The 14,559-nt window shown below is 40.9% G+C and overlaps 1 protein-coding gene across 2 annotated transcripts in view; it reads left to right on the top strand.

The window, feature by feature from the left end:
* Positions 1 to 14,559, top strand: part of LOC128690539 (uncharacterized) — a 57,059-nt gene that overhangs the window by 29,642 nt on the left and 12,858 nt on the right. Inside the window, exon 2 of one of the 2 annotated variants that reach the window (XM_070089791.1) lies at positions 13,763 to 13,786. The exons of the other annotated variant lie outside the window; for it this stretch is intronic. Coding sequence (XP_069945892.1) covers positions 13,763 to 13,786 — 24 coding nt within the window. The remainder of the gene's footprint in view (positions 1 to 13,762; positions 13,787 to 14,559) is intronic. 2 annotated transcript variants of the gene reach the window in all.

The raw sequence follows: 14,559 nt of genomic DNA, 5'->3' as shown, positions 1-14,559 counted from the left end.
TACATGAGAATGGGAGTGTTCTTTTTTATTTATTCTACTATAACAATGTAGAGACAACTTGTACACAATGTAACTTGTACACAAACCAAACGTGTACACTTTGTTTGTTTACACAACTTACGTTCGCCTGGTTTGTTTACATAACTCTTTGCTTGGTTCTCGTTTACTCACTCCTGATTACACTAAGTGTACAAATATTTTAAGGTAAGTAATGAGTGAACTGTATTGCTTGCTCTGAGATGCTTCCTTTCAGGGTCCAAGGCCAAAATCTGTCACGCACCAGTGTCATTACTAAAGAGCATATTTTTGTGAAGGTAATCTCTGATCAGTTTACCGAGATACAGTCATTTGGCGGCAACATCGACGAATTCCACATCGTTTTTTCTTTTCTTTTCCAATTTTTTTCTATTCCTACTAACATTTGGGGCCTGAGAGACCAATACTGTATATAATTTATATATATAAACTCACTGTATTGAACACAATAACCGCACTAAAGTTATTATCATATTATTGTTTACCACTATTGTTTATTACAATAAACATGCACAAATATTGTATAATACTAATGTTCTATCATATATTTACATATTTACAATCACTGGACATGGTTTTAGAACTGCTGGAGCTTGTGGAACTCCTTGAAACAAGGCACCATGCACAGAGGCACCTTACATTCCTCACACATAAACCGAGTGTCTTTGCGTCTTTGTTGCCGTCGTTTTGTTTGTGCACAGACAATGCATCTCTTCTGAGCAAATTTCTTTTGAGTTGAAGGAAGCTGTATTATGAAATGATCACCTTCTCTTCTCAAACGCTTGGGTATATTGTGATGAATTCGAGGACCATGTTGTATTGCAGGTGTTGTTACCTGGTACTTCATTATGAGTTGTCTGACAACAGACAAACAAAATTCACCATACGGTGGTCTGTTACCAGTCTTTATTTGGTACATATTATATGCATTCAGCATTGAAATGTCCATGAGATGGAAGAAAAGTTTCATGTACCACTTGTAACTCTTACGAACACAGTCAACAAAACCAATCTGCATGTCACACTTGTCAACCAAGCGCATGTTTTGTGTATAATCAATCACTGTCACTGGTTTTCGAATACGTTCATTAGTCACTCGATCAACTTTGCCACTGTCTTGCATTTCATTACGGTGAATGGTTGTCAACAATGTGACATCTCGTTTGTCATGCCACCGTAATGCCATGATGTCATTGGCAGTAAACACCTGCACGTCATCACCACGAACACCTGCGTTGAGCCTGGGCATATGTTTACGATTAGAACGCACTGTGCCACACACATCTGTCTTGTTCACTCGCATGAAATCACTGAGTAATGGGCTTGTGTACCAGTTATCGGTATATAATGTATGGCCCTTACCAAGATAAGGTGCCATCATGTTTCTCACTACGTCACCTGATATACCCAATAACATCTTGGTATCTTTCAATGTTTTACTACCCGTGTATACAACAATATCCAACACCAGGCCACTGTCACAATCACAGAGTACAAACAATTTTATACCAAAGCGGTTCCTCTTGCTCGGTATATACTGCTTGAATGACAGTCTACCTTTGAACAAAATCAAAGACTCGTCAATTACAAGATTCTTGAATGGATAAAAGTACATCCTGAACTTTTGTTTGAGATACATGAAAACATTTCTAATCTTGTATAACCTGTCACTTCTGTCAGGCCTGGTTTTGTCAGAGAAGTGCAACATACGTAAGAGTAAGATAAACCTGTTCACTGGTATTATTTCACTGAAGGATGGGGTACAAATTAGCCGATCTGTGGACCAGTATGCTTTTATATTATGCTTATAGACGTGAGGCATAAGCATTATTGTTGCAAAAAGCAAATACATTTCTGCAACAGTCGTCTCTTTCCACCTGTGTAGTCTTGACTGTGGTGATAAGATCGTATTTGCCATGGTGTACTGAAAATACTTATTACTTTCCCTGACAATAGTTTCCATCAATGGCTGGTCAAAGAATAATTCAAAGAATTCCAGTTCATTGGCCGTGGTTCCAAGGGGACAGGTAGGTAGAATTCCACTTTGCGAGTCATCAAAGTGGTGAGGGCTGGGAACAAAATTGGGATTTTGCTGCCAATCCCAGATACGGTTTGCTGGTGGATACTGGACATCATAGGCTGGTTGTACGGGTGGTTGTGGCGGGCTGGTGGGTGACGCTCCGCTTTGTCCTTGAACTGACGAGTCAGCAGCGTGGGTTCCCGCGTGGCACAGCGAGTCACGCATGGAGGTGCCACTACCACCACCAGCCCCACTAACACCATCCACTGATTGCTCTGAGATGCTTAAATATCATAGAATAGTATGTGTAGGTGGGGTGGCCTGGTATGGTAGCCCGGCTGACTACCATACATACCACCTGGAGGTTACCTGGAGGTTATTCCGGGGATCAACGCCCCCGCGGCCCGGTCCATGACCAGGCCTCCCGATGGATCAGGGCCTGATCAACTAGGCTGTTACTGCTGGCCGCACGCAGTCCAACGTACGAGCCACAGCCCGGCTGATCCGGCACTGACTTTAGGTATTTGTCCAGCTCTCTCTTGAAGGCAGCCAGGGGTTTATTGGCAATTCCCCTAATGCTTGATGGGAGGCTGTTGAACAGTTTTGGGCCCCGGACACTTATGGTGTTTTCTCTTAGTGTACCAATGGCGCCCCTACTTTTTATTGGGGGCATTTTGCATCGCCTGCCCAGTCTTTTACTTTCGTAGGGAGTGATTTCTGTGTGCAGATTTGGGACCATTCCTTCCAAGATTTTCCAAGTGTAGATTATGATATATCTCTCCCTCCTGCGTTCCAACGAGTACAAGTCAAGTGCTTCCAAGCGTTCCCAGTAGTTAAGGTGCTTGACAGAACTTATACGTGCAGTAAAGGATCTCTGTACACTCTCTAGATCTGCGATTTCACCTGCTTTGAATGGAGATGTTAATGTACAGCAGTATTCCAGCCTAGAGAGAACAAGTGATTTGAAAAGGATCATCATGGGCTTGGCATCTCTCGTTTTGAAAGTTCTCATTATCCATCCTATCATTTTCTTTGCACGTGCGATCGTGGCACTGTTGTGATCCTTGAAAGTGAGATCCTCAGACATTACTACTCCCAGGTCCCTTACATTATTTTTCCGCTCTATTGTATGGCCGGAGTCAGTAGTATACTCTGTTCTAGTTATTATCTCCTCCAGTTTTCCATAACGGAGTAGTTGGAATTTGTCCTCATTGAACATCATATTGTTTACCGTCGCCCACTGGAAAACTTTGTTTATATCTTCTTGGAGGTTAACCGCGTCCTCAGCAGATGACAGCCTCATGCAGATCCTAGTATCATCCGCAAAGGATGATACGGTGCTGTGGTGTATATCTCTGTTTATGTCTGATATGAGGATAAGGAATAAGATGGGGGCGAGTACTGTGCCTTGTGGAACAGAGCTCTTCACTATGGCAGCCTCCGATTTAACTCTGTTGACCACTACTCTTTGTGTTCGATTTGTTAGGAAGTTGAAGATCCATCTCCCCACTTTCCCAGTTATTCCTTTAGCACATATTTTATGGGCTATTACGCCATGATCGCATTTGTCAAATGCTTTTGCAAAGTCTGTGTATATTACATCTGCATTCTGATTTTCTTCCAGTGCATCCAAGGCCATGTCATAGTGATCCAGTAGTTGTGAGAGGCAGGAGCGACCTGCCCTGAACCCATGTTGCCCTGGATTGTGCAGATTTTGGGAATCCAGGTGATTTGCAATCCTGCTTCTTAGCACTCTTTCAAAGATTTTTATGATGTGGGACGTCAGAGCTATTGGTCTATAGTTCTTAGCTAATGCTTTGCTGCCACCTTTATGGAGTGGGGCTATATCCGTTGTTTTGAGTGACTGTGGAATTTCACCCATGTCCAAGCTCCTCCTCCATAGTGTACTTAGGGCACGCGAGAGGGGTTTCTTGCAGTTCTTAATGAAAACAGAGTTCCACGAGTCTGGGCCCGGGGCTGAGTGCATAGGCATGTTGTCAATGGCTTTTTCGAAATCTATCGGAGTTAGGGTAATGTCGGAAATCTGGCATACATTTATGGAGTTTTGAGGCTCATTCATGAAGAAATCATTTGGGTCGTCGATCCTCAGACCGATTAGTGGTTCACTAAACACAGAATCGTCCTGGGATTTCAATATTTCACTCATTTCCTTGTTGTCATCTGTGTAAGTCCCATCCTGTCTGAGTAAGGGCCCGATACTAGATGTGGTATTTGCCTTGTTTTTGGCATATGAAAAGAAATATTTTGAATTTCTTTCAATTTCACTAATAGCTTTAAGCTCCTCCTGCCTCTCCTGGTTCCTGTAAGAGTCATTTAGCTGAAGTTCGATAGTTTCCACTTCCCTGGTCAGCGCCTCCTTTCGTGTATCAGATATTCTAGCACTCCTGAGGAGCTCAGTGACTCTTCGTCGTCTTCTGTAGAGGGAGCGTCTTTTTCTCTCCAGTTTACTCCTGCTCTTCTTCTTTCTTAGGGGAATATGCCTAGAACATGCTTCGGCTACCAGGAAGTTGACCCTTTCAAGGCACTGGTTTGGATCCATGTCATTTAAGACATCTTCCCAACATGTTTCGTTTAGGACATGGTTTACCTGGTCCCAGTTGATGTTCTTGTTGTTGAAATTGTATTTTGTGAAGACACCTTCACAGGTACATGCATTCTGCTGTACAGGACCCCTATGCATGTACGTCTGGACTTCGATTAGATTGTGATCGGAATTAGTTGTTTTTGATATTCTTATGTCTCTTATCAGGTCCTCTTGATTTCTTACAATAAATACTACTCATCTCACCCTAGATTAAGACTACAAATATTTTAAGGTAAGTAATGAGTGCACTATGTGTGTATTGTACTTTTTTATTGTTTTTTGATGCCTAGTTCTATTGCTAACTTAACTCTTTGACTGTTTACGCCGTATAAATACGTCTTATGCGCCAATGTTTCTGACGTATTTATATGCACAAATTCTAGCGGCTTCAAATCAAGCGGGAAAGGCCTGGTAGGCCTACATGAGAGAGAATGGGTCTCAGTGGTCGGTGTGCACCCTGTGAAAAAAATCTGGGACCCAGCGGTGCATTGTGGGAACGCCATCTCGTTAGTCCATTTTCACCATGCCTCTCGGTAAGAAGTTCCTCACTCCTCGGCGGATTGGAGGTCTTTTGTTCCCAAGTGATAGCTCTAACAGCGATGAAAATGTCAGTGACAGTGAATTCCAGGGTTTTGAAGTGAGTGTTACCGGAAAAAGTGCCCAGGATAACGTAATTAGTGATGAAAACCCAGATGACCCACAACCTTCCACCTCTGATGCTGGGCCGGCTTGTTCACGTTCACGTTCGCCTGTACCGGGACGAAAGAGGAAACTATTTGGTCGTGTACAACACCCAGATGTTAGTGAATGTGATAGTGATAGTGATTTCAAGGTCATTGAAAGCAGTTCTAGTGACAGGGTGAACATTCCCCAGTGAAGTGGCAGTATTTATGACGTAGCATGCGGTCTGGTAGTGTTTCATATGTTGTTCCAAGGGGAAGGAGAAACTGGGAGCACATCCCGTGGCCCTACACCATGACCTGATAGTGAAGACGACGATATTGTTACGATGGGTATGAATGATGTGAGTGAGGGAGCAGGCAGTGGTGGTGATAGTGATGGTGGCACGGCCCATGTGGCACCATCAGGGTTACTCAGCGGGCCACGCTACTACCCACGCTGCTGACTCTGCACAACCACCAGCCTCACCCGACCCCACACTCCCACAACCTGCACAACCACAACCTGCACAACCACAACCATGGTACAATATCCAGAACCCACCAGCAGACCGCATCTGGGATTGGCAGGACGGTGACGAGTTTGTTCCCAGTCCCCATGACTTTGATGAAACACAAAGTGAAATAAAGCCATCATGTCCACTTGGGAACAATGCTAGTGAACTGGACTGCTTTGAGTTATTCTTTGATGAACCCCTGATGGACATCATTGTCAAGGAAACAAACACATACTATGATTACACCATGGCAAATACAATTCTCTCACCAAAATCACTGCTACACCAGTGGAAGGAGACAACTGTGGCAGAGATGTACCTGTTTTTTGCCACAATAATGCTTATGCCACATGTGTATAAGCACACTGTCACCACATACTGGGCAACAGAACGTCTGATTTCAACTCCAGGTTTTAGTGACATTATAGGTGTCGATCGTTTCCTGATACTGTTACGTATGTTACACTTTTCAGACAAAACCAGGCCTGACAGAACCGACAGGTTATATAAGATCAGAAATGTGTTTATGTACCTGAAACAAAAGTGCTGTATGTATTTTTATCCCTTCAGGAAGCTTGTTATTGATGAGTCCTAGATTTTATTCAAAGGAAGACTCATTCAAGCAGTATATACCAAGCAAGAGGAAACGCTTTGGTATAAAGTTATTTGTACTGTGTGATTGCAGAAGTGGTCTTGTTTTGGATATCATTGTGTACACTGGCAGTAATACTTTGAGAGATACCATGAAGTTATTGGGTATCTCTGGTGATGTGGTTCGAACAATGATGGAACCATATCTTGGTAAGGGGCATATGTTATTTACTGATAACTGGTACACAAGCCCCTTACCCAGTGATTTCTTGCGAGTGAACTTGACAGACGTGTGTGGCACAGTGCGTGGTAATCATAAACATATGCCAAGGTTTGACGCTGGCACTCGCAGAGGTGAGGTGCAGGCCTTTGCTGCCTATGACATAATGGCATTTCGGTGGCATGACAAACGTGATGTCACATTGTTGACATCAGTTCACTCAAATGAAATGGCACACAGTGGCAGGCACAACAGAGAGACCAATGAACCCATTCTAAAGCCTGCAGCTGTCATGGACTACAACCTCAATATGCGCTTAGTGGACAAATGTGACATGCAGATTGGGTTTGCAGATTGTGTACGCAAGAGTTATAAGTGGTATATAAAACTTTTTTTCCATCTTGTTGATATCTCTATGCTAAATGCTTATAACATATACAAGTTGAAGACCAACAAAACACCAAAATATGGTGAATTTTATTTGTCAGTAATCAGACAAATTATCGCAAAGTACCAAGGAGCAACACCTGCAATAGACCAGCGCCCACGAAATTACCAACACACGTCATCTCGTTTCGGGCCTGGTGATCACTACCCCATACAACTGCCTCCTACTACTGCCAAGAAAAATGCTCAGAAGAGGTGTTATGTATGTACACATACCACAAAATGCCCACAAACACGCAGAGACACTCGTTTTATGTGTGAGGAGTGTCAAGTGCCCCTCTGCATATACCCATGTTTCAAAGAGTTCCACAAGCTGCAGCAGTTCTAGGAACGTGTTTAGTGACTGTACATATGTACGTATATATATTATGGAACAATAGTAATAAACATTGTTTTGTATTGTTTGTTTGTGTAAACAAAGTGTATACACAAACTAATAGTGATAAAGTTTGTTCTGTTATTGTGTTGTAAACAATGAGTGTATATTTGAACAATGCACATTACATTGGTCTCACAGGCCACATAAGTTACTTGGAAAAGAAAAATATTGAAAAATGCAAGAAACTTTTGAATTAGAGTAAATAAAAGAATACCGGGTGGGCGGCAGTCGCTGCTGTTGCCGTACGCACGTCACTTTCTGCAAACTTTGCAGCTCTATATCTTGGTAAGTACTGATGGCAAAAAAATTTTTTTTAGGCTTAAAACACTCAGAAAAATATTCCTAACATTTTCATAAGAAAAAATAATTTTTTTTTTTTAATATTTTGCGACATAGAATGACAGTTTCAGAAAGGGGCCTGCGACAGTCAAAGGGTTAATATATTTTAGTGTAAACTTTTTTTTTTTTTTTTTTTTTTATTATCACACCGGCCGATTCCCACCAAGGCAGGGTGGCCCGAAAAAGAAAAACTTTCACCATCATTCACTCCATCACTGTCTTGCCAGAAGGGTGCTTTACACTACAGTTTTTAAACTGCAACATTAACACCCCTCCTTCAGAGTGCAGGCACTGTACTTCCCATCTCCAGGACTCAAGTCCGGCCTGCCGGTTTCCCTGAATCCCTTCATAAATGTTACTTTGCTCACACTCCAACAGCACGTCAAGTATTAAAAACCATTTGTCTCCATTCACTCCTATCAAACACGCTCACGCATGCCTGCTGGAAGTCCAAGCCCCTCGCACACAAAACCTCCTTTACCCCCTCCCTCCAACCCTTCCTAGGCCGACCCCTACCCCGCCTTCCTTCCACTACAGACTGATACACTCTTGAAGTCATTCTGTTTCGCTCCATTCTCTCTACATGTCCGAACCACCTCAACAACCCTTCCTCAGCCCTCTGGACAACAGTTTTGGTAATCCCGCACCTCCTCCTAACTTCCAAACTACGAATTCTCTGCATTATATTCACACCACACATTGCCCTCAGACATGACATCTCCACTGCCTCCAGCCTTCTCCTCGCTGCAACATTCATCACCCACGCTTCACACCCATACAAGAGCGTTGGTAAAACTATACTCTCATACATTCCCCTCTTTGCCTCCAAGGACAAAGTTCTTTGTCTCCACAGACTCCTAAGTGCACCACTCACTCTTTTTCCCTCATCAATTCTATGATTCACCTCATCTTTCATAGACCCATCCGCTGACACGTCCACTCCCAAATATCTGAATACGTTCACCTCCTCCATACTCTCTCCCTCCAATCTGATATTCAATCTTTCATCACCTAATCTTTTTGTTATCCTCATAACCTTACTCTTTCCTGTATTCACCTTTAATTTTCTTCTTTTGCACACCCTACCAAATTCATCCACCAATCTCTGCAACTTCTCTTCAGAATCTCCCAAGAGCACAGTGTCATCAGCAAAGAGCAGCTGTGACAACTCCCACTTTGTGTGTGATTCTTTATCTTTTAACTCCACGCCTCTTGCCAAGACCCTCGCATTTACTTCTCTTACAACCCCATCTATAAATATATTAAACAACCACGGTGACATCACACATCCCTGTCTAAGGCCTACTTTTACTGGGAAAAAATTTCCCTCTTTCCTACATACTCTAACTTGAGCCTCACTATCCTCGTAAAAACTCTTCACTGCTTTCAGTAACCTACCTCCTACACCATACACTTGCAACATCTGCCACATTGCCCCCCTATCCACCCTGTCATACGCCTTTTCCAAATCCATAAATGCCACAAAGACCTCTTTAGCCTTATCTAAATACTGTTCACTTATATGTTTCACTGTAAACACCTGGTCCACACACCCCCTACCTTTCCTAAAGCCTCCTTGTTCATCTGCTATCCTATTCTCCGTCTTACTCTTAATTCTTTCAATTATAACTCTACCATACACTTTACCAGGTATACTCAGCAGACTTATCCCCCTATAATTTTTGCACTCTCTTTTATCCCCTTTGCCTTTATACAAAGGAACTATGCATGCTCTCTGCCAATCCCTAGGTACCTTACCCTCTTCCATACATTTATTAAATAATTGCACCAACCACTCCAAAACTATATCCCCACCTGCTTTTAACATTTCTATCTTTATCCCATCAATCCCGGCTGCCTTACCCCCTTTCATTTTACCTACTGCCTCACGAACTTCCCCCACACTCACAACTGGCTCTTCCTCACTCCTACAAGATGTTATTCCTCCTTGCCCTATACACGAAATCACAGCTTCCCTATCTTCATCAACATTTAACAATTCCTCAAAATATTCCCTCCATCTTCCCAATACCTCTAACTCTCCATTTAATAACTCTCCTCTCCTATTTTTAACTGACAAATCCATTTGTTCTCTAGGCTTTCTTAACTTGTTAATCTCACTCCAAAACTTTTTCTTATTTTCAACAAAATTTGTTGATAACATCTCACCCACTCTCTCATTTGCTCTCTTTTTACATTGCTTCACCACTCTCTTAACTTCTCTCTTTTTCTCCATATACTCTTCCCTCCTTGCATCACTTCTACTTTGTAAAAACTTCTCATATGCTAACTTTTTCTCCCTTACTACTCTCTTTACATCATCATTCCACCAATCGCTCCTCTTCCCTCCTGCACCCACTTTCCTGTAACCACAAACTTCTGCTGAACACTCTAACACTACATTTTTAAACCTACCCCATACCTCTTCGACCCCATTGCCTATGCTCTCATTAGCCCATCTATCCTCCAATAGCTGTTTATATCTTACCCTAACTGCCTCCTCTTTTAGTTTATAAACCTTCACCTCTCTCTTCCCTGATGCTTCTATTCTCCTTGTATCCCATCTACCTTTTACTCTCAGTGTAGCTACAACTAGAAAGTGATCTGATATATCTGTGGCCCCTCTATAAACATGTACATCCTGAAGTCTACTCAACAGTCTTTTATCTACCAATACATAATCCAACAAACTACTGTCATTTCGCCCTACATCATATCGTGTATACTTATTTATCCTCTTTTTCTTAAAATATGTATTACCTATAACTAAACCCCTTTCTATACAAAGTTCAATCAAAGGGCTCCCATTATCATTTACACCTGGCACCCCAAACTTACCTACCACACCCTCTCTAAAAGTTTCTCCTACTTTAGCATTCAGGTCCCCTACCACAATTACTCTCTCACTTGGTTCAAAGGCTCCTATACATTCACTTAACATCTCCCAAAATCTCTCTCTCTCCTCTGCATTCCTCTCTTCTCCAGGTGCATACACGCTTATTATGACCCACTTCTCGCATCCAATCTTTACTTTGATCCACATAATTCTTGAATTTACACATTCATATTCTCTTTTCTCCTTCCATAACTGATCATTTAACATTACTGCTACCCCTTCCTTTGCTCTAACTCTCTCAGATACTCCAGATTTAATCCCATTTATTTCCCCCCACTGAAACTCTCCTACCCCCTTCAGCTTTGTTTCGCTTAGGGCCAGGACATCCAACTTCTTTTCATTCATAACATCAGCAATCATCTGTTTCTTGTCATCCGCACTACATCCACGCACATTTAAGCAACCCAGTTTTATAAAGTTTTTCTTCTTCTCTTTTTTTAGTAATTGTATACAGGAGAAGGGGTTACTAGCCCATTGCTCCCGGCATTTTAGTCGCCTCATACGACACGCATGGCTTACGGAGGAAAGATTCTTTTCCACTTCCCCATGGACAATAGAAGAAATAAAAAAGAACAAGAGCTATTTAGAAAAAGGAGAAAAACCTAGATGTATGTATATATATATATGCATGTGCGTGTCTGTGAAGTGTGACCAAAGTGTAAGTAGGAGTAGCAAGATATCCCTGTTATCTAGCGTGTTTATAAGGGGAAAAAAAGGGTGTTCCACTTACGGCGATTTCCGCTTTACGGCGGTATCCTGGAACCTCACCTGCCGTATAAGTGGGGCCCTACTGTAATGAGTTGGTGTACTATTGTTTAACATCCGAAGCTCTTTATCAATACGCACACGTACATATATCCACCATCATTTCACCCTTACAATCTGACTCTGGAGAGCCAAGAGGCAGATGTTTTTCATAGAATAAGTGACTCTGGTAGCTAATCAATTAGACCATGCATCATTGCTGGCCATAAACTGAGTTCCCCTGGAAAGTATGTGTGTTACAGCAAATAGTGACTCGACTAGTATTCAACACTAGCCTCACAGCTACTGCTTTAATGTGGGTGTTGAGTTATCTCCAAGAGCATAACCATCATAATCATCTCTGGATCCTTGTTTATCATGATCGTATCACAGGCTGAGTTTTTCAGTACGGTAGGGGCCCGCTTTATGGTGTTCCGCTAATACGGCAATTTCAAATTACAGTATGACCAAATCACACTATACGGCGAGCGGTCTTTCTAATATGGCATGCCCCACCTGGTTTATTTACATTCTCCATGAGAAGATCTCTCTACTATGTCTGGAAACTTTCCAAAATTTCAAGTGTTTTAAAGTTATTGCATATTTTACATGTTCTCTGATAATTATACTTATGTGTACCTGTACCAAAGTATATTTACACACGCTACTGGCGTGCAGGTACATATTAAAATCACTAAGTGTGTCCCTCTAGTCTTAACACCATACTAATAATACTAATATGTAATAATCACTGTTGGGCACATTAATTAAATGTCTTATTTTATGTTAATATAGAAATTTTCATTAATCCATCTATGATGTTTTCTTCACACATAACATAATTCTCAGCATGAATTATTCATTACTTCTACCTTTGTTAATGATGGCATCTAAAGGTTGTTGTTAGAAACGATTAAACTCGGTGAACATGGTATGTTGATGGTAATAATAAGGCTCTGGGTCACATTAAATATCTTGTAGCTGTGTAGGTTGGTGTAGGTATGTAGCCTAGGCAAACTACATACCTACATTATTATTATTATTATTATAAAAGGGAAGTGCTAAACCCATAGGATTATATATCACCTGTGGGCTGTGGAAGGTATTCAGGTTTAATTCAGGGAACTGGAGCACAGATCCAATTCCCTTGATCAAGAGCCCCTTACCAGCATCAAGGAACCTTCCTTGAGGGGTACATACCTATATCTACTGGCTACCTACACCTGACTTCCTACACATACGTACTACTCACCTTTTGCCCTACATTAAGATTACAAATACTATTTTAGGGTAAGTAATCAATGTACTGTGTATATATTTTTCTTTTAATTTTTTTTTAATGCCTAGTTCTATTACTAACTTAATATAAGTTAGTGTAAACTTGTTGTCTGGCATTTGTATGCATTTATAAGTGAAAAAATAGCGTTCCTCTTTTCTGGCGACGTCTGCTTTCTGGCAGTAGCCTGGAACTTAACCTGCCGTATAAGTGGGGCCCTACTGCATGTATAATCAGAAGATCCTAATTATGGTACTGAAGACACCATGTCTGCAATCTCAATATCTACCTCTACTCATTTTCGTCCACTAAGTACAGTAATGCACTTAATTTGTGTAAATACAGTATAGTTGAACCTAAGAATTTGTGTGCTTTGTAGATTGCATGATTTGATCATATTCTCATTCTTGTGAATTTCAGTGTTAGGCAGGTTTGAGAAACAATTAAAAATACAGGCACCATTTTTTTTTTTTTAAATTCAGACCTACAAAATTTCCATTTATCTGTATCTTCAGGATTCATATTGCCTCCAGGAACCTAACTCCTATGAATTACGGAGTTTAACTGTGGATATTATTATATCTGTGGTCCAAGACTATTCAACCTTATACCAGCAGATATAAAAATTTTCACCAGAAAGTGTGTAGACATTTTCAAGAGGAAACTGGATCACTACCTCACTAGGTGCCAAGTAACTCAGGCTATGATAGCTATGTGTACCAACTGGTCACCATTAGCAACAGCTGAGTTGAATAGGCAAATCAGCAGAAAGGTCTGGCCTTAGGCCAGGCTGCAAGGATAGTGATACTCGATACTGGTCACATGTATATAACAAGTAGGTGAGTACATGTACTAAAATTATTGTAGATGTTCCTTCTGTATTTGGAGCTTTCTATTATCTAAGTACTGTAGTTCTATTTTCAGTGCATCATGATGTTCTGTAACAAATATTTAAATTAGATACGTATTTCATCAGAACATATAAATACAGTATTTGAAATGTTGTCCTAATAAATTCTCCTAAATTTCAAGTCTTCCAAGGGAAAGGAAAAAGATGTAAGTACTGTATGTTACTGTTTTATTAATTATATTTTGATAAATATTTTTGTCTTGTTAATGTTAAGTCCATTTTTAAAGTTTATTGCTTGTAAGACTATAAGCTAACTGATTTGAGTGTAGTCTGTGTATTTTCTGCCCATTTCCATCATATTTCTTATTTTTTTTCATATTCATGTAGCATGCATGAGCAGGGTAATATTTAGTGAAGGGATTCAGGGAAACCGGTGATTTTTATATAGCCGGACTTGAGTACTGGAAATAGGAAGTGCAGTGCATGCACTTTCAAGGAGGGGTTTGGGATATCGGCAGTTTGGAGGGATATGTTATATACTGTATCTTTATACAGTGGTACCTTGGTATGCGACCTTAATTTGTTCCAGAAGGCTGTTTGCGTGCTGATCTGTTTGATTACTGAAAGAATTTGTTCCCATAAGGAATAATGTAAAGTAGATTAATCTGTTTCAGACCCCCCAAAATACACTTACAAACACATTTACAATAATACCTTTACATAATTGTTTGAGTTGGGAGCTTGTCGAATACTGAGGTACCACTGTACAGTGAACCCTCGCATAACTCTATTAATCCGTTCCTGAGAGCTCAATGTTATGCGAAATTATCGTTATGCGAAATTATCGTTATGCGAATTAATTTTCCCCATAAGAAATAATGGAAATCAAATTAATCTGTTCCTGACACCCAAAAGTATGAAATTTTTTTTTTTTTACCACATGAAATATTAATTTTAATACACACAAACTGAAGAAGAC

The sequence above is a fragment of the Cherax quadricarinatus genome, chromosome 29 (genome assembly GCF_038502225.1).
Source record: "Cherax quadricarinatus isolate ZL_2023a chromosome 29, ASM3850222v1, whole genome shotgun sequence".
NCBI lineage: Eukaryota > Metazoa > Arthropoda > Malacostraca > Decapoda > Parastacidae > Cherax > Cherax quadricarinatus.
Note: the sequence above shows the minus strand (reverse complement) of the source record. Positions and strands in the feature narration are given on the sequence as shown.